The following is a 27,185-nucleotide window of genomic DNA, read 5'->3' on the forward strand; positions in this document are numbered from 1 at the left end:
GGCATTGCTTCTCACCTTGGTCTGTCTTTCTGCTTCTCTCATACAGTCATCTCTCTTTAAAGCAAGGTCAGCAAAGCCTCTCCACCCACATCCTTCAAATTCCTAAGCAGACTTTGTCCAAAGTGGAAACCTGTGTCTGTGCTTTAACTTTAGAGCTCACCTCTGTTTTAATTGTCTGTTTCACAAAGACAATGAGTTCTTACAGCCTCCTTAGGTAGAAGGAAACAATTATGAACATCAACCTTAGCAACTGAATCCAACCCATAACAATACACTTATTTACAATGTTTACTACTCTGGTCTTTTGTTATTGATCTTGTCTTCATCCTTTTCCCTTTTTATTCTGAATTTTACTGTGATCAGTTCATCAGGAACTGCTGAGGAAAGACCTCAAGATTCTTGTTAGTGCAGTTTCAGGACCGGATCTAGAGGCTTTCTGATATGGTTTGTAATATTTGCTTCTGAAGTATAAAAGCTGGTGCTCCTCAGGCTACCACAGAAGAGTTGCTAATGGAGAAAACGTACATATTTAATAGGATAGAGTGCTAGTCCTCCATTTGTGTTTCTAGGCAAAGGAAATGAAGCTTGTATGTCATCCAGATGAGCATTTGTGAAATCTCTATAGCATACAGGACCTATTAGCTAGAGCTACTTTGCATTTTCCAGAGAAAAATACACAGGAATCAAAACTGAAAGTTTTTTAAAGCATTTTATTTTGATGTTCTTTGTTGTTTTGTCCCAAGATCATACAATTCTAGAATATTTCAGATTTCAAGGGACCTCAGGACATCACAGTCCAAGGTCCTGCTCAGAGCAGAGTCAGTTATTGCTCAAACAAGGTTACTCAAGACTTTATTCAGTCTGGTCTCAAGAACCTCCAAGGATGACTTTCATCCTACTCTGTGAGTAAACTCAAGCTTCCCTTTGCTCTCAATCTAGCAGAACAGCAGTCAGCGGGTATAAATTGTATCTCATATGATATTGTTACTCTTCCCACTGCCTTTTCCCAAATAATCACATGAATCAAACCCCTTATTAAAAAATTGATGTCAGGAAGCACATGCTTTGTCCTGTGGTTTTAAAGTTTCTATTTCCAATGACTCACAAAAGAAGAGTCCTTAATCCAAGACTGGATATTTTTACAACTGTGCATTGCAGTGGGAGAAGGAAGAGGGATATGCTTGTTTGGCTGTTTTTAACAACTGTTGTTAGGAGTTGCACAGGGGGTTGGAATGTTGGAAGGAACCAGCTGAGATGAATGGGTGAGGGGCAGAGGAGGTGGCCACAGGTATGTGATAAATAGTTGAACCTATGGGTCACTCGTGTCCAAACGCTCGGTGTGTACCCAGCCCCATCACACACTGCAGTGAGCATGGAATGCTAACGAGGCTTTGGGCAACACCTTGAGCCATCAATCCCTCTTGCAGGCAAAGGAATTACTGATGCAGCTTAAGGGATTTGTGTAAGGCTGTGGAGCAGTTGCCAAACCCAGGAACGGAGCTACTTCCGACTCCCTACTCAGTGTGCGCGTTTCTACCCCACCAGCAAAGGACTTGAGTTTAATCTTTCAGTGCTGCCTCGGTCTCCTTGTCACTTCTCTTCATTGATAGGAGGCTCATCTTCTTTCAGAGTGAAATATCCCAGGGATGAGTTTGAAAGCAGCTCCTTCCATTGCTTCCTCACTTCTCAGTGTCTGACTCTCCTGGCCCTGAAATCCAGGCTGTGAGCAACTTTCTTATAATTTTTCTTCACTCAGCATTTACTGGACAAAGTGCAAGTCTGTTGCTACCTTGCAGGCCTGCAAAAAGAGTGAACAAGCAGCATATGAATAACATTTTCTGATTACTGTTTGTCCAGGATGCTGAGCAAAACCATTCTGCAGAGAGATGGGGATATATTCTGCTATGTGGCTGAGTATGCAAAAGCACAGATGGACATGTGTTGCTAAATCCAGAAAAAGCTGTGAGCCACAAAACTTGTATTCTGGGAAAAAGGCCATTATGTCCATTCTCTAGATCCATGTCATACAGTTAGCTAGGAAGAGGTACAGAGGAAAGAGAAGGTAGGATGGGAAGAAATCTCTTCTGTGGTGAAAATAGGAGTAGAAGAATTGTTTGGTGAGCTAAAATGTTTCATTAAGATCCTCATATGACTTTCTCTTCAAGTACAAGCATTCCATTTTGATTGCACTGGCAGTCAAAATCTCTCCTATTTCTCTCTCCCACCTTCTACATAAACACAGGAGCAACTTACACAATCTGGAACAATTTATTCTTTACTTTGTCTTTAACAGAAGCAAGTCAACTGCACCAAAGAATCACTGAGAGTGTGTATCATGCACCAATGGATTCCTCCAATGCAAGCAGGTAACCACAGCTGCCACGGCATATCAGGGCCATGTTTTGTCTTGCCTTTGTGCTTTTGCAGCACATAAATTCTTAAGTTTTCTTCTTAAATTTTTGTGTTTACCTTCCTGGGTATGAATTTACTTAATTGTCTTCAAATTCTTTAAAGATATATAAATATAGATAAAGGTTTGCTCAAGAGAACTAATATCACAATGCAGAATTAATTTCAAATATTAGCTCAAGTTTAGACAAAATGTATTGGAACATTTCCAGGATGTTAAAAGAAGCTGTCAGCAAATTTTGTAATGCCCCAGTTGCTGGGCAAGTGTAATGTAAGTTGGCATGGGATATCACTGTAAAATTTTAGCAACCAAAACAGGAGATCCCTGGTAACAGCCAGCCTTTGAGTGGTACAACTCAATGCAAGAAATATTAAACAGATGTAGTGCTATTAATCCTGCACCATATGTTCTCTAGGCTTGGTTAAATTGCTTTGTTTAGGGTTCAAGGGTGGAAATCTTTCAGCAGAACTGCCTTGGGGATAGGAGAAAATTATTCCAGTAATATATAAAGTGCAATCACAAAAATGTTTCAGAAGAATCCAGATATGTGCCCTTCTTATAAGGCTCTTAAAGTGAGATTTTCCAGAGCAGAAATTATAGACAAAAATATGTCAACAGAAAAAATTAACTCCAGGAAGAAAGGCCATGTGATCAGCTATTTGTCCTAGAGTGGATTACACCAAAGGAAAAATGAAGTGCTGTCCTCACTTTGGCCAACTGCCAGAAGAGGATAGGTCAGATACTCCTGCTCTAAATGCTGGTTATTATAGGAACAGGAAGAATACAGTGAGTCTTTATGAAAGAACAATGCTCTGGGCAGTGATGAATGGCACAAACTTCAGGGTGTCCCATTATCTGTATATGTGTCCCCAAGAGAAGCAGGGCAGGGCAATTGCAGCACCAAGCTGCCTTTGCAGTAGTTGATGTGAAACGGTGGATCCAGAATTCCTCAGACTGGGGAGCCCGTTCTGCAGCCTGTTTGGGGATGCTGGGTGGAGGCAAGGAGGGGAAGGAAGAGGCTGGACTGCAACAGCCACCTGTAGCACAGTCTGTGCTTGTGACTGACGTGAACAAGCAGCCCCAGTTGTGAGAGGAGCCAGAGGCCAGTGGAGACAGCATTGCTAAAGAGCAGCCAGCATCATCAGTGCTCTGCCAGCAGATGGAGGCTAATTAATCATTGACATGTCACCTACCCAACAGACACCTCCTCCTGGGTTGCCCATGTGTGACAGTGACTCTACTGTCTCTTGGGAATTGTCAAACCTCTGCTGTGACACTGGGGAAATCTGTTTGCAGCATGCTTTCCCCTCCCCAGGCTGTATCTGGTCCATGACAAAGACTATCCCCTTTACTGTTTGCATGCCACCACATCACTTGGGACTGAAATTCCATGAGGTTCCATGAGCTCTGATCCTGACTCGGGATTGGAGCTGAGGTGTTGGCAAAAGGGACACTTAGAGCCGATGTCCTTAATACAGGCAGTTATTGAGTGTCCTTAAGTCCTGTTCAGTCTATTTCACTTCTCTCTCTCTCCAAATTCTTCCACAAAGTTCACTGTTTAACCCTAAAATGAGATGCCCTGTAGCATCTATTGCTTCTGTATCTCGCTCAAGGGATGGCTGCTGCATTTCATTGATAATGAAATGATCCCTTTGTATTGTTTCCTAATCTATTTAAACATATGAAACTTAAATAGTCTATTGTTCTAACTGCTTAACTATCTGCTTTGTTGGAAATGACTGATGCAGTCATACATCCATGTAAAAATATCCTGTGAACATGGATAAATACAAACTCTTGGAATTTGGCTGCAAATGCTGTTTCAGAAAAGCTTGTGTGTTTTCTTGGTGTCTTTCTCACAGCTGTAAATCTTTAACTCTGTCAGCTGCATGTTTCACAGTTATCCCAGCCTAGCTGGGAAGGAACAGAGGAAAAAGAATAAGGAAATGTGTGTGCACTTTGGATTTGTTCCCATATTTATTTTGAGCCCCATTTTGTACCTGACATTAGGCTGCAAAATCACATTTTGATGTAGTACAGGAGGTAACAGAGACCTTGCTAAGGTTCCACCAGAAACAGGTCAGAAGTTCAAATGCAAAACAATGAGTCCTGGACTGCCTTTTATTTAGAAAAGGTATTTACAGATCTGTAGTATTTAAAATGTTTTTATGTTTTTAATGATATCTTGGACCTTGCCTTACAGCAGAACAAACCCTGTGAATGTTAAGTGTAGCAGTTCCTGTGTTAATTGTCAGCAGCAGTTGAATTCCTGATACATGTCAATAACAAGCACTTTGACAAAGAGTATTTCAAATGTGTAGATACAATGATTTGTGTGGAGCAATCTGCCAAAGATAACAGTCAAACACCCAAATCAAACCACCAGGCATTTGCAAAACAATGAGGATGAGAACCACGAGAACCCTTGCAGCTTGAATGTCCTACAAACCTGGGGCAGGGGCGTCCTGCCCATTACAGACCCAAGGCCAGTACCTGGGCAGATCTGTGTAGGTGGATCCTCCCATTTGTGACTCAGCTGCAGACAGGGATATCCCACTGGGATTCATGTTTCCAAAGAGCAGAAGAAACAGAAGTTGGAGAAGTCAACAGAACTCAAATGTTGCTCTGTGCATGGTATGACCTCTAGGTGACCATCCAGTATCCATTTCTCTCCTGGAGACAAATGTATTTATGCTGCAAAGGATGGAAAATTGGGGTTATCTTTTCTTACCTGGTTTCCCACTCCAACCTTTCAAATCTGCTGCACTTGTAAAAAGAACTTTTGCAGACAACCAGCTTGTTTCTTCACTTTTTCCTTCTCAACTTTGATGAACTCACTGTGTGGTGTGGAGAGGAGGCAGGATGGCTTTTTTCCACCATACATGCCTGCACAGATGCAGGCTTCTATAGCACACAGCATTTTAAAACCAGTGCTTTGTTCCTTAGGCTTCCATGTCTGAGGGTAAAAAAAAAATGCTTAGTACTCAGTGCTTTATCAGATGTTAACCAGGAATGTTACTATTTTTGTATTTCTTTTGTCCCAAGGTATAGCAGGAAGTCATCAAGTATATATGAAAACAAATCTGAGACATCAAATGTGGAAGCATCTAACAACAAAAACAGGAATTCCAGTCCCAGCGCCAGACAAAAGAGAGGTAGGAGGTCTGACAGAGCTTTTGCTTCCAAAGGGTAATATTTTTATATTTGCACATATTTCTGGAGTTTGATGAGGATACTTTAAATCTACTTTGTTTTAACCCAACATCAAAAAAACAATGCTGCAAAGCTGAATGACTGTACCATAAAAATTCATTAGCCCCAAAAGGCACTACCAGTTTAGGACTTTTAAGTCTGAGTTTTGATGCTTTACAGTGCTCTTTATAAAACTTGTGTTTCTTAAAAATAGAACTTAGTGGATAATAGTATTTGTGTTTTAACCTTCTGTATCCTGGTGAAGTTGATTTCTAGACATATTTAATTTAAATTTTTTTCTACAGACTTTGCTAACTGATTTCTTTGGTGTAAGTCAAGGAGAGTTTTTTGCTCCTCTGTGTATATCAGCTCCCCTCAGGTGTACAGTAAATAAACCCACACTCAGTCACAGAAAGTCCCTCGATTATTTGAGGCCACAAATACAATAGATCTTCTATACAACACAGGTTAAAATAAACACTAAAAAGAAACTGAATCTCATCTGACAGTAGCAGGAACAGAAAATCTTTTGACAGCAGTTTTTCTTTTAGGCAGTATTTCTTAATGTTGAACAAAGAATTTTATAGTAATATGAAAACAGAAAATTGTGAGGTCTTGAGAAATTAATGCCCAACAGAGGCATAAAGTAACAGCCTCTTTATAAATAGAGGTAGTAAAAAAGAAAGTGGAATATCTTCTCTTGGAAAAATAGGCTATTCACCAAAAGATTTTTCATTGCATTAACTTTTCATGCTGGGAAAAAAAAGGTATGCATTCTTCATTAAAACATCCAATCTTAAAAATCTCTTCCAGTAAAATTTTATTTTTAAAACATTTGACTTTTTTAAATAAAAAAAAGTGGGAAAGTAGCTTTTCCTTTGAAATTTATAAACCCTTTTCAAAAAAAAAATTTCCATTGATGTTTCCTAACTGTCCAGCTTACTCGAGAGTGTGGGAAGTGGGATCACATTCTGTGCCGATTGACATTCTGTCTTCTGCTTTCCCATGAGCAGCTCCTCAGGGCTCTGGCTGGGATCCCACTGGCTCAGCCCAGAGCATCCTCATCCTCTGGTGGGTGGCTGCTCCTGCAGGGCTGGGCAGTGAGTCCATTCTTGTTTGGGGGTTCAGGTGTCCTGTGCATCTTGAGCTGCAAACCTCGCTGTGCAGAGCCAGCAAAATGCTCTCCAGCTCTAGATGTCCCAGCAAAACTCGAGTTTGTGTCCCTGTGAGGCACCTACGGCTGGGGCTCTGCAGGGGGCTGAACTCAAAAATGCCCCAACACCCGGCACAGAGCCTGGAGCTCTGCCAAAACTGTCCCTTTTGTGCCACCTACTGCCTGTAAAATGCTTCCAGTATCGGTGTAGTTAATGTGAACACAGATTATTTTAAAATATTGGGGGTTTTCTGCAGTGCAGAAGGGGAGGGTACTATTGACCAGCTATTTTAGTTTCATTATTCTTATTGACAAGTGCCTGTGGCAGAGTTTCCTACATATAAACCAGTGTTTTGTGTGGACCTGACTCGTGGAGTCACTGACTTGAAATTAAACGGGAGCAAGTCCTGCAGGAGCCTGTGGGGCCCCCCTGTCTGACTGCCCTGCTCAAAGCAGGGGCAGCTGCAGCAAGTTGCTTGCAGCCATGCCTAGTTGGGTTCTGAATAGCTCCAAGGATGGTAACTCCACAGTTTGCCATGGGGATGCTGCCCTAGGTTTAACCCCTTTCACAGTAAAAAGGGTTTTTCACATTTTTTAATGGAACTTCCCGTATTTCAATTTGTGCCTGTTACCTTTCTCATCTCCACTGAGACGCATCTGGTTCCATCTTCTTTATTTTATAAGATCCCCCTGACCCTTTTCTTCTCCAGGCTGTGCAATCACAGCTCTTTCACTCTCTCCTCATGTCAGCTACCACAATCCCTTAATCATCTTCATGGCCTTTCACTGGATTACTCAACTATGCCCATGTCTCTCTTGTCCTGAGGAGCCCAGGACAGGACAGCACTGCAGGAGTGTCTCTCTTGTGCTGAGAAGAGGGGAAGCATCACTTCCCTGGCACAGCTCTGCCTAATGCAGCCCAGGATGCTGTTGGCTTTCTTTGCCACAAGTATGCATTGCAGGCTCTTGTTCAACCTGTCGCCCATCAGGACCTGGTTCTTACTATGTTTGGAAATAGTTTCCAGGGTTATTTGGTGTACCTGCAGAATGAAGGAAAAGGTTTGAAATAACTCAGGTGGCGACAGCATGACTTTAGAGACCAGTGTCTAATGCTTTGCTGGTGCTGAGAGGCTGTGGGGACTTGTGAAATGCTAAGGGGTCCCTCAGCAAAGTGATACAACTGCAGAGCTGAAGAACTAAGACAGGAACCCACCCCTCTACACCTGCACTGCTGTACTCCCTGTTGGACTCTCTGATAATTAAATGCTATGAATTTTCTTGCCCTAAGAGAACAGACAGTAAATATATTTCATATACCAGTTTCTGGATTCTTTATAAGCTACAGTATCTGTACAAAGATTGCCTGGCAGTGGGAGCAGCCATGGCAGGGAATGGCCAACACAGACGGTCTGAAAGCCAAAGGCAGCCCCACAGCTGAAGTCACTGCTCAGGAGCAGCTCCTTGCCAGATGCACCTGCCTGGCCCAGAGCTGGCATTGGACACTGGCTAGAAGGAGCTGAACCACAGTGACATAACTCTTCTGTGTTGTTGAAATCTGTTCATCTCACACCCACCTGTGGCATGCAGGCACCTCGGATCCTGGATTATCTTGGCTGCAAATCAGGAAGTGATGGGATGCGCTTTCCTTTGGAAGCACAGCTTGTCTGTCTGTTGCTTGTCTGTCAGTGTGGATTCACTGTCTCTTCTTGTTCCCTTTGTACTTTTGGTCTTCATTTGTCCCTCTAAGGATTTTCACGTGACAGTGTATGAAATAAATAGGAGGAAAATCTATTGGCTAAATCCTAAGGCTCAATCAGGTACCCAACATACGGTTTTTCTTCTGCTCCTTTGCCATAAACCTTCTGTGTGTTATCTGCCCACACCAAGAAAGGAGGAGATGGACAATTTGGCAGGAATGTGTGGATCTGGGGGTTTGATCTAGGTCCACCTGTTTCCTGCAATGTGAGTAACTGAGTGTCTTTCAAGCCCAGAGCCTCAGGACCCTGATCCATCTGTGACTGGTCTCTGCAGAGGTGGCTGTCAGACAGCATGGCTGATTATTCATGCAGGAGCCTGGCATGTGAGCTTTGCTGGCATGGCATCCTTACATCCCAGAAAATCATGAGATCAATTGCATGACTCTCTGCTAGCTTCAGAGGCTTTAGAAAGGCTTCAGCAGGTAAGGTTGAAGGTGTACCAGCCACAGGGCTGGTGAGGGCAGATTCTTCAGTGCCAGTGCTGGATAGCAGAAGTGGGGCTGCTCACAACACTTGCATGTCCTGCACTGCAAGGCTTCTTCTCTTATTTCTCCCTACAATTTGCTGTTCCAACCAATGGTGTGTTTCCATAATAGAAGGCACTAGCTTGCTGCTAAGTTGTATTTTCCTTTGATGAGAGCTACCTCCCTTCACCTGTTATTCTTTGGTTTTGTTTTGTTGTTGTTCTCCATTAAAACTCAGTGAGCCAAACTCAACCCAGGGGCTCTGTTTGGTTCAGCTGGTTTACTCACCCTGACCTCATGCCACTTTTCTAATTGATTAGCTCTTGCTCAGGCTTGAACTGAATCAAAACTTATTTATTTCTTTTTGGTTGTCATCCTATGCTAACCTTTCCTTTCCCATAAGCTGAACAGCTGACCCTTCCTTCCTTATTTCTCTTCCCTCTCCCTCTCTCTCCTAGTTGATGCTTCCAGCAGCCTTAACCTTGAGCGCACAGCGCTTGCTAGAAAGCGATTCACATTGCAAGGTCTTTCCAACCGCAGAGCTCCACCCAAAGGTAAAATCACCCATGCAGCATCTGGTCTCAGGCCATCTGTCTCCTGCACTCCCACAATGTTCTCTCCATCCCATAGTGCCATCCCTCACTGTTTCCTAAAGTACTGCCACATCTCACCCAAACGCTCCTTTCTGGTGCACACAAGCGGCTCCTCTGCTCAAAGACACTGTCACCAAAAATTGCTCCCACAGAGGTTTTGGCAGGGCAACCTCTGGGTTGGCTGGTTGGGTCTTTTACTAGTGCACAGTGCAAGTAGCATTTGTTTACAATTTCTCTCAAGGGTCAAAGTGTGAACTGGTTTTAAATGATCAACTGAACTTCTTTCAGCAGCTTACAGGCTTGAAGAAAAAGAGTATCATATCTGTTGTGCTACATGAGATTTTAATGTGTGAAATCGTTCATTGGTTGGACGTCTTTGTTTTTCCAAATATTGCCCAGCTGTGGCCTAGTGGTTACACCAGGGAACCAGAATTCAGGAGATCTGGAGTTTATTTCCACTTAATTATGTAAAATGCTGTGTTTTGACTACTTGTGCATAAATGTTTAGTAGACATCCATGAACAGAGAGCATTGCAAGTTCTTGTGATGGCTTTACAAGGAAGAGACTTTACAGGAAAGAAAGAAATGTGAATAGAAATAAAATGGAGTGGCTACTTACAATCACTTTCTGAAAAGATACTGTAATTAATCCTTTTATTGCTTTCATGTGGCTTTTCTCCTGTTCTGATAAATGATATCTCTTCTGTGAGACAAAGGGTTAGTGTGCAGTGATGGAGAGAGTGAGCATCAAAGGAGGAAGAACCAACATGAAAGCATAAAAGCAGAAATACAGAAGCATTAAATTATAGTGTGATAAAGTAGATAAGAAGGCACTAAGAGTCAGTACTGCCATAAGATTCTGGCTGCAAGATTAAGGCTGCATGTAGTAGTGAGATTCAAGACAGACAAACAAGTTCAATGTCTGAATATAAAAATCAGTGGGTTTTAGATCTTGTGACTCAAGGAAATTGATCACAAAACAGAGATTTCAGAAATAATGCTGTAATTTCTGCGAGTTTGGATCTACAATTTTGGTTTGGGCCTGTTTTATTTTTTTATCTGTTTTTCTTGTCATGTGAAATGTCTTGCCTTGTATTCAGTGTTCCAGGCAATGAAGCACAGCTCAGAAGAGTTCATAGCCTGTCACCAGTAGGCACTCTGAGCTCAAAGCCTTGCTGGGTCTGATTACTTGAGATTCCTGTGGATGACCCCTCACACAATGTCCCATTTCACTTTGTGGTGCTGATCTGCTGCTGACCTGCTCCTGGCCTGGAGGGAACCCTTGGCAGACAGGCTGGGTGGCCAGCAGAGCATGGTCATTCCTGGAGGCAAAGCCCCTCAGCACTGCTGAGGCAGATTGGAAGCTGGAAGAAGGGAACAGGGAAGTGTCTGCAATCAGCTTATCATGCTCCTTAACACTTTGTCTAAAATGTTTTCATTACTGGCCAAGGCAAAGGATGGCATGTTGAGCTGAGAGTACTTTGGTTCAGGCCTGCTGTGTCTGTTCCTGTCCAGAGCACATAAAAGGGAAGGTCTAAACAATATAATACCCAGACTAACTAGGGTGAAAACAAGATTGATGGATATCAACTGGTAGTGGTGCATGGATGCTCAGAGAAATGCTGAACTGTCTGCCTAGGCTGGATATGATGGGCTGGAAAATGTTGTATATAATCACTTTGGTGTTTTAGCCTAAATAATGCTGATGTCTGGAGAAGAAACTTCACCATCCTGTACTCCATCAGTGCAGAGATTCCCAGGGCAGCCATCCCAGAGCTGGCACCAAAATGTATCAAAGTCCACACTCAAAGCACTTTGCATCTCCCCACCCTTGGGTCAGCATTAGCCATCCTGGTTTGCAGAGCCAAGTTCATATTCCTTGGGGTTGGCACAACTTCAACACATCTCATAGTGAAATGTGGGGAAGCTGTGTCTTCACTCCTGAGCACACTTAGAGAAAAGCCAGGATACTAAATAAGTAAACAAAAAGCCACTGTGTAGCCTTCACTTTCTCCAAGCTGGTTTGCACTGGTAAGGATGGAAGCTCAGAGCGTGTTTTCTGGCATTCACACAGTTAAATTTTAGAAATGACAAATGTGAACTCAATTAATGCTTGTTTTTCAGTGTATTTCAGGTCAGTCATCACTGAACAAGCAGTTCAGTGTCTAAAATGATCCAAACCTCATCTGTAGACACACACCCCATTCCAGCCATCATGCTCATTTCTCTGTGTTTTGTAGCTGTACTTGGACACTAGTTGGTTGCTAAAATAATAATTGGCATAAGTCTCTTTCCTGAAGTATTAAAATTGATGCAATTGGAATTGCTTTGAAAATATGTTCACAATAACACTTTCTGTGCTTTTCACTTTATTGAGGGTATTTTTCCTGTCTGTTTTAGAGGAGCGACCTCTCTTCTCTTTACCCTTTTCCAGCTGCTGCTTTGCTTTGAACACCTTTTACCCTCAGTGCTTATTAACCTCTAACCCTGCCTGCATTGCATCTGTCTGTTCTCCCAGATCCAGAGTCTAAGGACAGAGAAGTTACCCGTCGCTTTTCCCTAGCCTCCTCCATCAGCACCACAGTCAATGCTTCTGCTGTGACCAAAGGTACTGTCATGCTGCTTGCTTAGCTCCCCTCTCCCTGCCTGCTGGCTGACACATCCTCTGCCAAATGCTGCTCACAGAGTATCTCAGGCTCAATTTTTACAAAGGCAGGAGGTTCCAGTAGAAGAAGAATCAGCACCAGTGTAACACCTGCAGGGAGGCAGGCCAGGACATTTGGAATGTGTACTGAGGTGTGCTGCCAGCACACAGAGTGACTCTTCCCAGTTTCTCCATTATAAGCTTCAAAAAGTGTTGCTGGTGTCCATGGAAATTGGATTAATTTTTGGCTGGCGTGGGGTTACGTTTCCAACTTCTTCCTGGTTTGGATTAACTGATGTTCAATTTGTCGGTGTTTTCATTGACAAATGGCATGGGGAGCCCGGACAGATGCTCCAGGAGACTTTTATTATTTTATTCTGTTATCAGTCTCACATACAGAGTTGAGACAGAGGGGGTACAAAGCTCACGCCGTCGCAGACATCCAGAGACTTCCCGGTTACAGAGCATTCTTAAAAGCTTCTCAGCCAATAGCGTGCTTCTAAAAGTTACAGACAACTGTTTTAGCCAACCCCCAACAGCCCACGTACATCTCTTGTACACAATACTTGCTTGTTATGCCTCATATAATAACACACAGTATTCCACTATTAAGCTTAAACTTATCTATCTTTCTAAGCATTTTTTTTCCAACTCCAAAACCTATCTCAGCCAAACCTAGAAACTCTAACCATTGTTTTAATGTCCTTGCTTGCTATATAATTGTATCCTCTTCTATCTTCAAGTTTTTGCAGCTAGAGGTAATTCCTTAATTCTTTTTGCTTTCTTTCTGAAACCTGCTTTTTTCTCACTCCTAAGAGCCTTTCCACCTTTTGTGTTTCCCACACAATTGAAGCTATTTCTTTGTTTTCTTAAAGCTCTTTAAGATTTTTGCTTTCAAGGAGGAGAGAATCTCCTTGTTGCATAGCAGATAGCAGATATCAAGAAAGCCTGAAATCAAGCCAAAAATGGAGGAGCTATAGATGCCAGTTTTAATCATATTTAGCAATATCACTCTCATGATTAGAAACTATGTTTGCAAGGAAATTTTCATATGTGTAAGGGAGCTGGGTGCCGAATGCACTGAACTCCACGCAGTTTGTGTGGGAGCTTATGAAAGTTTTATTTTTGAGCTTTATTTAGTTTTAGAGAAGGCACTCTTACAAAATATAAGTTACTGTACTAGTGCCTAGACCTAAAAGCAACCCATGCATTCAGGCAAGTTGATTGTGTTGAAAATCAGTAGCATTGTGGGCACGTAAGCCTACATGTCAGGGATAATTTTGACAACAGAACATACGGTCTTACATGGAATTCTGAATATACTGCCTTTTGGCAGTTCCTGGAATGGAGTGGAGGAACTGATTTGCAAGGTTAAGATTTTCAGGGCAATTCACAAGCAAAGATAGAAGGAAAAATGGCAGAATTAATTTGTATAAAAATCTTTCCTCTGTACTTGTCAGTAAGAAAGTTGCTCAGTATCTGTTGCCTTCTCAACAGCTGTGAAGGATATGAACCACATTCTTGGCTGCCATGAGGCTGCCAGGGAATGAGGGCACAGTGAGGGTGATGGGCACAGGAAGGATGTGATAGTCCCACTGCCTACGAATGTTTCTTTGACAGCACCTTTAGACCACAGCACTAGAACATGACCACATGGAGCTGATGGGCACAGCACAGGAGAAGAGGTTATTACAGCTTTTTGCCCCCAGCAACAACTCAGAAATACGTGATCAGTTGCTAAATTATGGGAAGACTGAGTTATTTCCTAATAATTATTTTCAAAGCTGGGGAACACAATGAAGCATAGATGTACAAACAAAATGGGCAACCAAGGGTTGGTCTTTAGTGTAGTTTATCAAAGAGAGCATGTGTGAGCTGTAATGATAGTCAAACTTTGTTACAGTTTCATATCAAAAAGTCCTATCCTAGAATCCTGTCTGCCAAAAGACTGTTGGCAATTTCTTGGGATACTGAGAAAGCTACTTCTGCAATGATTTTCAAAGCTAGAAAACAGATTCGGTGCTTTTTAATTGTTTCATTTACAGCATCTGCTTTAACAAAGTATTTCAGATGATAAAAGAACTGAAGCCTGAGTCCTGTCTCAGCATCAGCCCAGATGCAGATCTAGCCAGGGTGTTGGGGTCATCACTTATGAGGCTGCAGCTGCTGCTGTGTCTGATCCTCACTGCTGACAGTTCAGCTCCCTGCCATGTGGAGTCGGGACTCAGGAGAGGCGCTGTACCTGGACCTGTGGCTGGTGTCCCCCACTTCTGTGGGTCATAAGTGTTGGCTTTGTGGGCTCTGCCCTCCCTGCCAGCCTCACGGGTGAAGGCTGGGACTGCGGGTCTGGCTGCCTTAGTGCCATCTCCTGGGCAAGAGTGAGAGGGAACATCTGTGAGACCTGAAGGGAAGCAGATTCTTTTGCTGTGATGTCTCAATGCCTTTTGCCAAAAGGGGTCTGTTTCCTATCCACTTCACAGAAGTGTGTATCTTCACCACCTAGAACCTAGGGGTTGGCCGTTCTTCTGGGGGAAATTAAAAGTGTTAGGCAGTTAGTGTTTTCAGGTGATAGGAAAGCAAGTTTCTCCTTTAACAATATTTACAGCCTTGTGACTCTGTAAACTTCACACAGGTCCCCTTGTTCCTGCAGTAAAAGTCAAGAGACATGAAATAAAGAGTGACCCAACTCCCCTGGGGTTTGAAGGTAGGAGTATTTCCATCCTGCATGAAAACCTCGTTTGATATTATTCACTGAATTCACATCTCATCACAGCTGGTGGATGACACTGGAGTCCATTAGGGGGTTGGGGTCAGTTTTTCTGCATAACTGGGATAAAGACAGCTTGTTACTCCCTTGCCTGTCCCCTGCACCCATATTCACCTAGGCATGGGCCTAAATTAAACCCCCAGTTCTCTGCCTATTTTGGGAAGTAAAGCTCTGGACTGTCACCTGGATCTGGATTTTCTGCCTGGCTTCTGCCTCCTTCCGTAGGGAGCAGCAGCAGGGAGCCAAAGGGCTACTTTTCACCTTCACCTGCAGTCTGGCCACTTGCATCCCTCTTCCCTTGTTAGTATCTACTCCTAACGAGAGAAGCAGGAGCCATGTGCCTGAAGACTACAGGGGAGGCTAGACTGTGCATTAATGGCCATTTAAGGTGCAGTGTTTCATTTCAGACAAGCAGAATTTCCACCAATTTGTTGCAGCAGATTTATCAATTGCTGTTTAACAAACAATACCAAAGAGTTAAATTTGGATGCTGTTCCTCAGCCACTGGAAGATCGATCACCAGCTGCCATTGCCAGCTTTCCCTGACCGTTTGCCTTAGGGGGACACAAGGAGCCAGGTACTTCTGCTGCAGGACAGGCAGGAAAGAGATGTAGTCTGACGAATCCTTTCATAGCATTGTGATGTTCTGCACAAAAATTTGGTAGGAAGAGCCAGTGAACAGGTCAGTGATGGAATATCCAAGCTATCTCCCGTGCACTCCCAGCAGAAGAAAAGACTGGAACAGGGAGATTGGAAGAAACAATTCAGAGACAGCAGAAGTCATTTTGCTGCTTGCAGCATACTTCCTTTTGCCAGTTACCCCGGCACTATGTTTAGAACTATCCTGGCACCCAGCACCAGAGTTTCCCAAAGTGTGAGGTTTATGCCTTGATTTCCTCACTGACAGATGCCCTCATCTTGGCATCCTCTGTGGCTGCGGAGGCAGGGGGGATTTCTAGGTGCAAGAACTATCTGCAGCATAGAGCTTGCTCCTCACTGGTTAAAAACAAGGTCCTGCTGCACAACATCCCTCACCAGACTGAGTTTCTTTAAGCAGGAAATAATGAACATTATCATCCTGATATTGCTGCTACTGCCCAGGCTCTGACTGAGATAGTAACACAAGGGATCCCCCCCAAAATTGTGTTGCATTCATCAAGAATGAAATCATTAATTTCTGGCATCCCTGGTCCCCTTTTGCTGCTGTATGTATTGGGATCAAAACCATAAATTATCACCTACAAAGTAATTTGAAATGCTGCAAGGAAAATACGTTAAAAATGGGTAAGGAAGCTGTAATGAAATAGAACACTGCATTGTTCACTCAGCAATTGTCTTCCTTAATTAACATCGATACTTCTGTTTGATTCATTTCGCTGTTCTCTGTCCTTCTCAGACTTACAGTCTTTCTGTGGAATGCTGCTGTCCTTTCACTCATTTGTGCTGGTCATGTGTCTCCTCTTTTATAACTGTTGGACCCCAGTCCACCTGTTTGTTAAAGAGACTGTCAGTTGCAGAGGTGATGCAGGAATTCACTTTGTACTGGTTGTCTGGTCACTATTTCACCTTGAAGACACAAATTGTACTTCCTGTCACAGATGCTTTTGAGAACACCATATTGGCCCAGACTAAATGCAATGCTGGTTCCACCACGAGATCCGTACCTAGATCTGCTTCACAGACAGGTAAACAAAATTAAAGCATTTGTAAACTCAATTTGAGAGTGCAAACTAAATTTATGATAATATCTACTCTCTTTATTATAAAGAGATTTTTCTCTTTTGTTGAATTTTATTCCCCATCAAAACAATGAAAGAACAAGCTTGGATCACTAGCATAGAAACAATGCCCCAGATTCTGATTTTCTGAGGTCAGGCTGAAAATAATTCTTTTAATTGATATCAGACAGCTCAGAATTTGATCTGTCTTATTTTTTAGCTTGAATTAAGCATGAGAAGCTGTTTCTTAGTCTCTGAAATTAGAGTAGGGATTTGTATGGAAGAGGGAGGCTGATGCATGTATTTGTAAGGAATTCTTGCTGGTGAGGTTTCTGCTTGGATGCTTTCTACAAATGACAGTGGCAAAAGACTGTGGAAGCTTTGTCTAATGGGATAGAGGGTTATCTTTTTCTCTTGGTGTTTGTAGCCCAGCCTGTGGATTTGAACTAAAATTGCAGTAGCAGTTTGAAGTTAATTACAATCACCATATTCTTGTATGTTTAGACCTTTGCTAGTATTGCTGGTGTGAATAAACTGATCCAGGATAGTGTCACTTCAGAGGCTGGTTTACACCTTAAAAGCACAGACAAACCCTACCTGTGGGGCAGTAGCTGGGGGGCAGCTCTCCTGGAAGCAGGTCCCTGTGTCCTTTGGAACTGGGTTGCAGTTGTTGGAGCAGACACAGTCCCTGGGTAGCAGGAGGGGGGAGAAAGGGCTGCAGAGCTGCATGACAATGTGGCACCAACCAGTGCCTATAGCAGGGAGGATGTACATGGGGAGGGATTAAATAAACCAATTAATAAACCTATTTCTCCCAGATCAGGTCGCTTTTCTGTTTACTGCCTGAACTGCCTGGCTTGGGTTTTGTATTGTCTTAGGCCAGGTTTTGGTGTGGGTTGAGAGTGCTGGGATGTGCATAATCCCACTGTGTGAGCATCCGTCTCCATGCCTTGTGGTCAGAGCTTTGCCTTGTCGAGAGCAATGGCCCACAGAATGTAAAGAACTTGGTTCAGCATCTGCTCAGCCCAAGTCCCTGTGAATCAGCTAATACCCACAGGTACATTAATTAGGAATGCACATGCTAAATTGACTGACTCCATTCAGTTTGTACCTGTCAGATGTCAAATGACCTTCAGAGTCATTTGGCAGATGCAAGGTCTGTTTTCTCTGAGCTGGACTGTAGTCACCCCATCCCCACCAGAGAAGGGACAGGCATCAAGGACAGGAAAGTGCAGATGATTATTGCCATCAGCATGAAAGAGCCTGAGCTACTTTTGCACCATGGGAGCCTCAGGCAGACAGGTCTTATAAGGCTCAGCCTCATTTTCCCTCAGGACACAACCTATGCACGTGCCTTTTTAGGTGAAGAGAGACTGGCTGTTGAGCTTGGGCTGGAAATCTCTCACTGAGTCTGTTCCACTGGGTTGGGGTGGTTCTGGTAAAAATCATGCAGTAAGACAGGTAACAGCACAAATACGACTGAGATTTCTCCTCACCCTCCCAGTTGTCTTTGTGCCTTGCTGTTTACTCTGTCCCTTCCCTGCACTTCCAGCCTGCTCCAGGGTATAGTCTTGTAAGTTGCTCAGGTGGTAATATCACCTTGGGGTGAGATGGAGATAAGAAGTCAACCAAAACTCCATGGCTTTGGACTTGCAATAAACATGTAGAGGTAAGCTGGAAACTGAATGATCATGGCCTTCTGAAAGTCATGTCAGCACAAGTTATCATTTGCTCTGCAGGAATATTCCTGATCCTTGTTTTTTGTACCTCCTGAGCTGCAGGGATTGAGCAATGCTGAGCACTGGAGGTATCCATGGGTATGAACACTGCAGCCACACAGGCTGCTCTCACACAAGTGACAGTGACTGGTACAGGTTTTTAGAGACAGAATAATGGCTGTGACATAATTTTTATGGCAAAATGATGGAATAAGCTAAAAAAAGTACAAGCAATTTGGTAAGTGGAAGAGTGGGAAGTGAACCTGTGACGTTTATTTTACAAAGACTGATTCTCAAAGAGGCTAATGACTGATAACTAACTCTTTCTGCTTTATCCCTTTTGAAAAGGTTGGCCCAGCAGACAAATGCCTTCTCTAGACACATTTGAAGATTTTGAAGCCATCCCTTCCAGCATGGATGAACTCTCCAACTCTTCTGACTTAGAGGAAGAGACCAACCCTAACAATGTAATTGCTTTTTTAAAATTACACTGCCCTTTCCCAGCACAACCTCCTCCTCTATAGGGATCACAATGTAACCTGCAAGGTTTGGGCTCATACCAGCCTTAAATTCATGGATGTGTGGGAATACAGGAGAGGGAAATTTGATCTGGGGTGTTGGAAGAATATTCCAAGACTACTTTGCTGTCAGGATAAGGATCATACTTATAAGCTGTCACTTTGCCTGCTGCAAAAGTGAGGGAAGACTCTGAGTCTTTAAAAAAAGTAATTTCGGAATTTCCAGATAACTTCACCTGGTGTTACAAACCCAATTTTTATATCAGAATAATGGCTGGTGGGTTAAGCCTAAAGTCTAAATGTACAGCACAGGTCTGTCCTAATTTTGAATAGTATTTAACCTGGGCATAATTAAACACAATGCCTACAGATGAAATCTCTGCCAGCTTGAAATGCCTAATTCAGTATTTAACGAAACTCTTGCACAGTGTTCTTTCATCCACAATGATTGTATTTCTGGTGCCTTGTTTCATTCATTTTAGGGGAGCAATCTCTTTCGGGTAGAAGGCAGTTTTGACAGCTGTTTCCCGGATTCTCTTACTCTCGAGGATGGAGATTTAGTGCAGTTTGTGCAGGAAGGAGAGAATGGTCAATGGTGAGTATGGCAGAGAGAATTGGACAGGCAGAACATCCTGGAAAAGATGGAAAATATTCAGACTAATGTCAAAGTCTCTTCAAAATCAATACAAATCCACTCACCCCATTGATCACAACATGAAAGAGGCAGTGGGAGGCATGAACACACAAAGCAGCTTTGGTTAATTCACCCAAATGCTTGTGACATGAGGTTTATGGGGACAGAAGTTTGTGTAAAGGAAATGGATGGGAATATTTGGGCTTTTGACACCAGAAGGAAATCTGTCAGAGGCAGCATCGGCCTGTAGGATACATCAATAAAATCCCCATGCCTTCCACTGAGAGCCCCAAAAGTTTAAATATAAGATGTGATTGACAAAGAGCAGTGAGTCTGGCCCCCTGAGCTCATGCATATTTTGGTGTATTCATTTTCTCTTTCTGCCAAGTGAGTGTTAGGAACAGACCTGCCCGGATACCTGAATTCTCCCTGCACAGGCACTTTGGAGGGAGAAGATCTGATCTCCTTGAATTGCAGTCAGACCCTTCATTCAGAGCTGACACACAGCTAAGAAGGGAGTGAGTTCCACAGGGTGAAGTAGTTGGGAAGGGAACTAAACTCATCCACCCTGGGGTGGTATTTACAGCAAGAGGGATGGATAATACAAAATATTCCTTTTCTTCAGCTCTGAATTTAGAATTGTAGTTTCATTTAGGTTGGAAAAGATCTCCAACATCGAGTCCAACCATGAACCCAGAACTACCAAGCCCAAAGGCAGTGTCCCAACCACAGGACAAGGCTCTACTTCCTTGTCACATAGCCTGCTTGCAAGTGAGCTTGCTCTGGGATGCTGGATCACCATCTGACACTGAAGAAACTTACACCAGATACTTGTAGGACTGCCCTGGCTCCTCTGCCTTCTTCCTTAGTTTAGGAAATAATGGCCCAGCATGCACCTCTAAGAAACAACCTAGAGAAAGGCAATGTAGGAAAATTCACTGACTGTTCTCTGAGTTTCAGGTTAGTGAAGAAACTGGTCTCTGAGAAAAGTGACTGGGTTCCCTCCAGTATATTGCAGCCAGCAGAGGGGGACAGTAACAACATAATTAAGAGCGGCAATGCAGGTAATAGAGAAAATGTGTTACTGGTTTGGTTTTTTTCCCCATACTGAAGAAGGATGTGATAGTAAAAACAAAGTGATAAAAAGTGCACTTTCTGTATTAAAGTGCTCACCTGAGTGTATGTCTGTGCTGCAGTGTCTGGTGACATGGCTGAGCTAACCCAAAATTTGGTGCCTGGGTGTCAGAGCTAGTCAGGCACAGCAGCTTTCCTTGGCCTGGTTTATTGTTTTCCCCTTTCGGAGCAGAACTTGAATCTCCCATCCAATTTCTATGGCTACCAGTACTCAGGCTGGCTGCTTTACAGCTAGCCCAAGTGTCTCGTACACAGGGTGTGTCTGCAGGACAGCTTTGATCCTGGCATGGATGGAGTTTGGATGTAGACCAGCATCAGGGCTGTGGTTCTGGCCTAGGTTTGAAAACATTAAAATTTCATGAACCATTACTGCCTTCATCGTATTTCACAGCTGGCTCCAAAAGCTGGAGGAAGGGCTGCTCTGGTAAGATTTCAGCCAAATCACAAATCAGCACTAAAAGTCATCTGTTCTCAGCCTTGGTTCTGACCTAACACCCAAACATGTTGCACTGGAAAAGCTGAATCTGAGCAACTCTGCAGATTAAAGGTTTAAAATTTTAGACTAATATCTGTCCAGCCTTAAATATAATTTGCCAAAATGTATCCTGCTTTTCTTCTCGTAGCAGAAGAAAGCAAAATCTGGCACAGCCATTCCCTGGAGATCTGTGATGGAGGGCTGCCAGCACTTTATTCTGAGTTACTGATCTCTTTTGAATTTTTATTTTTGGTCAGTTGGTTAAAGTGGAGGAAATCCTTTTTGAACCTCAGGATTCTTTGCTGTGGTGTAAAGGGAGCTCAGTAGTTGCTGCTCCTTCACCTCCACAGCCAGTCAGTCCTCTCCTCACCAGGCCAGCTATGACTTTCATTCCACTGCCATGTCCAGTGCTTCAAAAGAAAAACAAAGCCAGGCACACGTTATAGTTACACACCAGAAGAGCCTCCCTTGCCTTTCATGAAGGAATTAGGAGAGCAGTAGAATTGTGATTTTATGTTTTATTTTATTTCAGGCTTTTAACAAAGAACCTCAAGACTGTAGATGGAAAATCCTGTAGAAATATTGTAGTGACCATGCCCATGTCCTCCTTTTCAGACACGTACAACGATTCCTGCAGCACAGCCTCAGTAGATTCAGACACGAAGGAAAGTGAGGTGGCCAAAAGCTTCCCAGCAGAACAGAGGGCTGGCAGCTGAACAGCAGGACCAGCCTTCCTCAGGACCCTGTCCACCTGTCTTTACCTTGGGTGGACACTGGATCAAAGTTGCCTTTCTCACAAGCTCTGAGGTTCATAATTCACTAAAATTTTATCAACATAAACAGATGAGAACTGTTCTGTCCACCTGGCAAGCTGGGAAAAACAAACTTGAAAGGAGCATTACACATCCAGAAAACATCAAACCTACCTTCAGTATTAGAGGAGAAAAATGCTTCTTGCATTGATTATCAAACTGTTTCAGAAGATGTGACCTAAATTAGGTCGACAGCAGAGCTGAAGAGTTTCTATGCACACACCTTCTGGCAACGTTGCTTGAGCACCACATCACTGCAGAGGGGCACGCGGTGGTTACAAGTCCTTGCTCCACCCTAGGGTCACCTGGAGGTTTTTCCATTTGCTTGCCTCTGGCTGTGCCTTCCCTGTGCTCCTTAATTCCAGCTGATACATCATCACAAATGTGCCCTTTTTGCTGTCGGTCAACACCAAAAACACCCCACTTGAGGGTGGCTGTGGAAAGGAAACTTCTGACTGGGACCATCAGAGAGGCTCCGTGCAGCAGTGACGTGACCTCGGATCGGTGCAGGTGGCAGCTCCTGGCTGCGAGGTGCAGGGCTTAGCAGGGAAGTAAAGACGTGTAACAGCTACTGTGACAAAGAACACTTTGAACTCTTTTTACAATCTAAGTCGTTCCTCTGCCCCCTCTACAGTCTCTGGTTGCTGGATCACAACCCTTTGCATTTGGTGCCGAGAATTCAATTGAATGCCATTTACTGTCACATGTTTGAGTAGACTGCATGCTTTCCTTGTGTGCTGGGCTATGAGTAGATACATTTCACCCCCCATTTGGAATATACTTAAGCATTGCAAATAGGCAGTGAGCATTAGATGCTCCAATGAGTGGATAAAGTGTTGTTGTTAAATACTTCTTTCCAGGACATTTGATGAAAGGACTGTACCAAGTCTCTGCCACATAAGGATGTAATGTATAATATAAAGTGATTACAGATGTTAGGATTTCTATAGAAGCCATTAGCTCATATAGAGCAGCTGTTAAGGCATGAAGGCATTTTGATGGTAATTGGGTCTTAGGTCCCACAAAAGCTGCTAGTACTTTAGTAAAGATAAATATTGACTAAGGGTTGCAAACAGGCAAAAGTCAGCCTGGTAAAAACGATCCCAAAAGAAGCTCAAGAGTGAGTGAGTGGCTTTCACTCTTACCGGTGTTTTGTTTAACCCTCAGACTAGTGGTGCTTTATGTAAATAACAAAGGGCACTAAAAGCACTAAAAATGGGTGTAAAGCATAACCAAAACCCACTCTTTACTAATTGAGACTCTGAGCAAAGCAGTAGGGGTGTGTATCATTTCTGCTCTCACCTTTGCAGGAACTCGAATGTTTTCCTTTGTGTCTCAGTGGAGGCTGGCATTGCAAGTACCTTAGTGTGTGTCAGGACAGCTGTGGAGCAGGTAGATAGTCCTGTTGGAGAAAAAGCCTTGGAGTAGGTAAAGGCTTAGTCAGATTTTTTTGCCTGTGAAGATTTATTGCTTGATTATAAGTTGCACTGTGGTGATTGATTCCCATGGCTCTTCTAACCCTCCATATCTAAATTCTGTGATTTTTGACATTTTCTGTTCATGACTACAGGACCTGAGAGTTCTGTACCTTTCTGGAAGCTGCTTGTGTCCTACAGAGGTAGAAGCTTGCCTGTTTGTGTTGGTCATTTACCTCAAAAATGACATGTAGGCTCTCAGGAACATGAATCCTCTTGGTCTACTGTGGTTATCAGCATCTTGCAGGAAGAATTGATTCCTTTCAGTCCCCTAAGGAAATATCCAGTGACGTTTTCTTATAGTGCAATTACTTTATCCTCTCCCTAAAATGAGTTCATTCTGGTTTCTCTATTACTTTTAGTAATTTTTGCACAGTAACAGTGCTGCTGTCTACCCCTGCCCTAAGCATAGGAGAGGGAAGGGCTAGGGAGCTTTGATTGCACATTAATTAGTAAGCTTTTGTGTGTGGGAGAGAGAGATGGGGAAGGGTTACCCTGGGTATATGAAACTGCCAAAATGAAGATTTTTGACATTGCTAATGGATGGAAAGACAAAAACCTGCACTTTGGAGTTTTATTTTTGAGGAATCTCATTCTGATTGTGAAATGGCAGTGGGAAGTCTCTGAACGGAAGATGAGGAATCAGGTACTGTCAGTCCATTTCCTACCTCTGCAAGAGCAGGGTGCCAGTGTGCTGGTCCCACATCCCCTGGTGCCTCAACACCTTCCTGTAAAATGGGAGCTATTGAATTTGCCACTAAATGCTAAATTTTACCACGTATGTAAAAATTGGGGACCCTCCAGGGGAAAGCAAAGCATTCAACCCCATATGCCCCACTGTGCCCCACAAGAGTGCCAGTGGTGGCATCCTGTGGAGCAGTCTAGAACTGGAGAAGGGAATGGGGCTACTGAGGAAAAGGGTCCTCTCCCAGCTCCAGACCATCTTGTCATGGCAGCTGCAAAGGTAGGGGCTGGAGTATTGCATTCTCCTCCCTGCTTTGCTTTTGAAAACTTTTTCTTCCCCCCCACCCCCAAAATCTCATGTTTTATCCTGCTGGACCAAAGTTTGAGTGTGTCCCGCTCCATGAATGTGCTGAGGAGGACAGGTCCCTCTGTCCCGTGGCTGTGCAGCAGCGGCACAGCACTCTGGTCTTTGGGAGCTGATTGTGCCACAGCTCCTGGGGCACAGTGAGCCTGAGCAGGGAGCTCACAGCCATTATCTGTGTCTTTAACCTTCCTGCAGGGCCAGGTGCCTGTTTCTGCCTCCATGTTCCCAACCCAGGGCACAGGGCAGCCCTGGCAGGGTCTCCTGGGCAGTGACAGGGCCCTCAGTGAGACAGGGCCACTGCAGGGCTGGCTTTGGGAAAGAATGAGTTCAGTGACTGACCAGGCTGCTGACAGGTCCTAGAGCAGCCCACAAAGGAATAACCTTCTGGCTTTGCTGACAAGACAAAATGGGGCTTGATGACTTTTTGAGTTTTTTAAATAGTATGCAGGATAGTATTTTAATTAGTGTATTTCTGTCAAGCAAGGTGATAATTAAGGGAATGAGTCTCCATGTACAGTCTAGAAGATGATTTGGTAATGTCCAGCAAGACTAATATGTATGTTAGGGTATGCTTATTCTGTCTGTAGGTCTTTGACACCATCCTTTTCAGGTAGATGGACCTAAAATTCACAGTTTTCAAATAAGGATTTAATTTCAGTGTTGTTTGGAGATGATATAGTAACCATTTAAAAGTCATTTAAAAGTAATGGTTGTGACTAAGTTTTGGCTGTAGAAGACACCAGGTCCCAGGTAAATCCATGCTGTAGCAGCCCTTGCTGCTGGCCCAGTACCTGGCTGTGCTCCCTGGGCCTGGGCTGGTCACACCTGCCCTCCAGGCTGAGAGTTTGCCTGGGCTCTCCTCCCTCTGCTCTGCTGCTCTTCTGTGAAACTTCAGAAACTTCACATCCTCAAAACTGCTCACTCAGGTGTGGGTGGGCTGCAGAGTCCTTCCTTCCTGGCACCAATGGCAAACAGGGACAGGCAGTTGCACAAGACACAAGTCTTGCTTTTAGTAAACCAGGCTAAAATAGAATCAGGCCTGATCCTCTCCTCTCACCTCACCAGGTGGAGAATCAGACCAATGGTCGTTGTCTTGAACGCAAACAGCTGCAGCCAAACCACATCTGGCTTTTCTCGCCAGCGACAGCAAAGCTCTGTGTGTGTCTTACGTTCTGGTCGTGTGTGATGAGAAGCCATTTTATTATCTATGATTTTCTTAGAGTCTTGATATTTCAAACAGGATTGGGTATGAGAAAGGCCATGTACTTCCTTTCCAAAACTACTCAAAGACTTCAGATATATGTATGATTAGAAATATATAAGAAAAAAGACCCAAAATGTGTATTTCTTCTTGCAGCTGGACTGAAATAGCTGCTAAGATTTATTCCCCCCACTTGAGAATTGGTACAGTTTGTTTTTCTTACATGATTTCCATGGTGTTGATAATGATGTATTTGTATATTGTGACTGATGAGAGATAATCAGACAGGGAAAGAGCACAGAATTACCTGTCCTTTTTTCCAGTCAAGACAGAATGTACGAATTTATTACAAGAAAAAAAGTGTGCAAAAGAACTTCCTGTAATTAGGCCATTCTGACCTGTGTAGAACCACACTTTGTTTGAAATTTATAAAAATTATAACTAGTACAAAACCCTGTGGTTGATGTCTCTATATGAAGCAACAAGTAAAATGAGATTTTTTTTTCTATTTGAGATAAATGAATATCAGTAAAGGCACATCATCAGAAAAAATCTACACATTTGTCCCATATAACTTTAATTTGTCCAACATGTGTCACAAAAGGCACAGTAGGTTTTTTTTCTCTTTTACTTATCTCCCTTAGTCATGTTCTGAGTCACTGGGACTCTTAAGAGAGCGCAAAGATTCACGCAGACAGCTCAGAGGAAGTTGTAGATGACTATAATAGTTACCCCTGAGATGCCTGCATGCCTTTGGCTACCAGTGCTTATTAGGGAGTGCTAATTGATCCAAATACAAGTTGTGGATCATGTAGCAAGGCAAGCTGGTAAAAGTGGGAATATAGAAACACAATGCAGATAGAGCAAGATGAACTAATTTCATGCAGTATCCAGATTTCCAGGGCAAACTTCACCTCACTTGACTTTGGAAGTCACTGGTGTCACTATGTTCCTGCAGTGAGTATTGGTATGAGAAAAAGAAGAATTAGGAACACACCAGCCGCCGGTGTGGGGGTTGCTTCATTCCCTGCCCCAAGCAGGCTCCTGCCAAATGCCCAGGGCAGGGAATGCACACGTGGGCAGGAGTGGGTGACGTTCTCCTGCCGCTCATCCCGGCCCCAGGAGCTGTGCAGGAGCCCTTCGTGGGGCAGAGGTGTTTGGATGCAGCACTAACAGTGACCCCCCGGCCAATCCACCTTGGACGGGAGCCCGTCTGGGGCTCTGCTCAGCCCTGTCTCACTTTCAGCAGGTGCACTGTGGAGACGGCCACACCTCTCCCTTCTGTACCTTAACAAAAGACGGAGTTTGGCCTTCAAGAAAGTACTTTCTAAAGAACACAGGACAGGCACTGATTTACAGGGTGTAACCCTCTGCTGGGGCACTTTGCACCAGGTTATCAGAGCGGGAGGGAGATGCACGAAGCTTTCCCTAGCCTTTAAGAGCCCCAGGTCCCACGTGCAGAGTGAGCCTGT

General features: G+C 43.6%; 1 protein-coding gene across 15 annotated transcripts in view; it reads left to right on the forward strand.

The window, feature by feature from the left end:
- Positions 1–21,901, forward strand: part of MCF2L2 (MCF.2 cell line derived transforming sequence-like 2) — a 156,304-nt gene extending 134,403 nt beyond the window's left edge. For 6 of the 15 annotated variants that reach the window (XM_069024088.1, XM_069024089.1, XM_069024094.1 and 3 more), the window contains 10 exons: positions 2,294–2,366; positions 5,456–5,565; positions 9,435–9,530; positions 12,088–12,177; positions 14,846–14,917; positions 16,579–16,665; positions 18,765–18,883; positions 19,417–19,529; positions 20,529–20,632; positions 21,793–21,901. In XM_069024088.1, the coding sequence (XP_068880189.1) occupies positions 2,294–2,366; positions 5,456–5,565; positions 9,435–9,530; positions 12,088–12,177; positions 14,846–14,917; positions 16,579–16,665; positions 18,765–18,883; positions 19,417–19,529; positions 20,529–20,632; positions 21,793–21,893 (965 nt within the window). In that variant the 3' untranslated portion in view covers positions 21,894–21,901. The other 9 variants (XM_069024090.1, XM_069024091.1, XM_069024096.1 and 6 more) reach the window with 9 other exon arrangements.
- The last annotated feature ends 5,284 nt before the right edge of the window (positions 21,902–27,185 follow it).

The sequence above is a fragment of the Aphelocoma coerulescens genome, chromosome 9 (genome assembly GCF_041296385.1).
Source record: "Aphelocoma coerulescens isolate FSJ_1873_10779 chromosome 9, UR_Acoe_1.0, whole genome shotgun sequence".
NCBI lineage: Eukaryota > Metazoa > Chordata > Aves > Passeriformes > Corvidae > Aphelocoma > Aphelocoma coerulescens.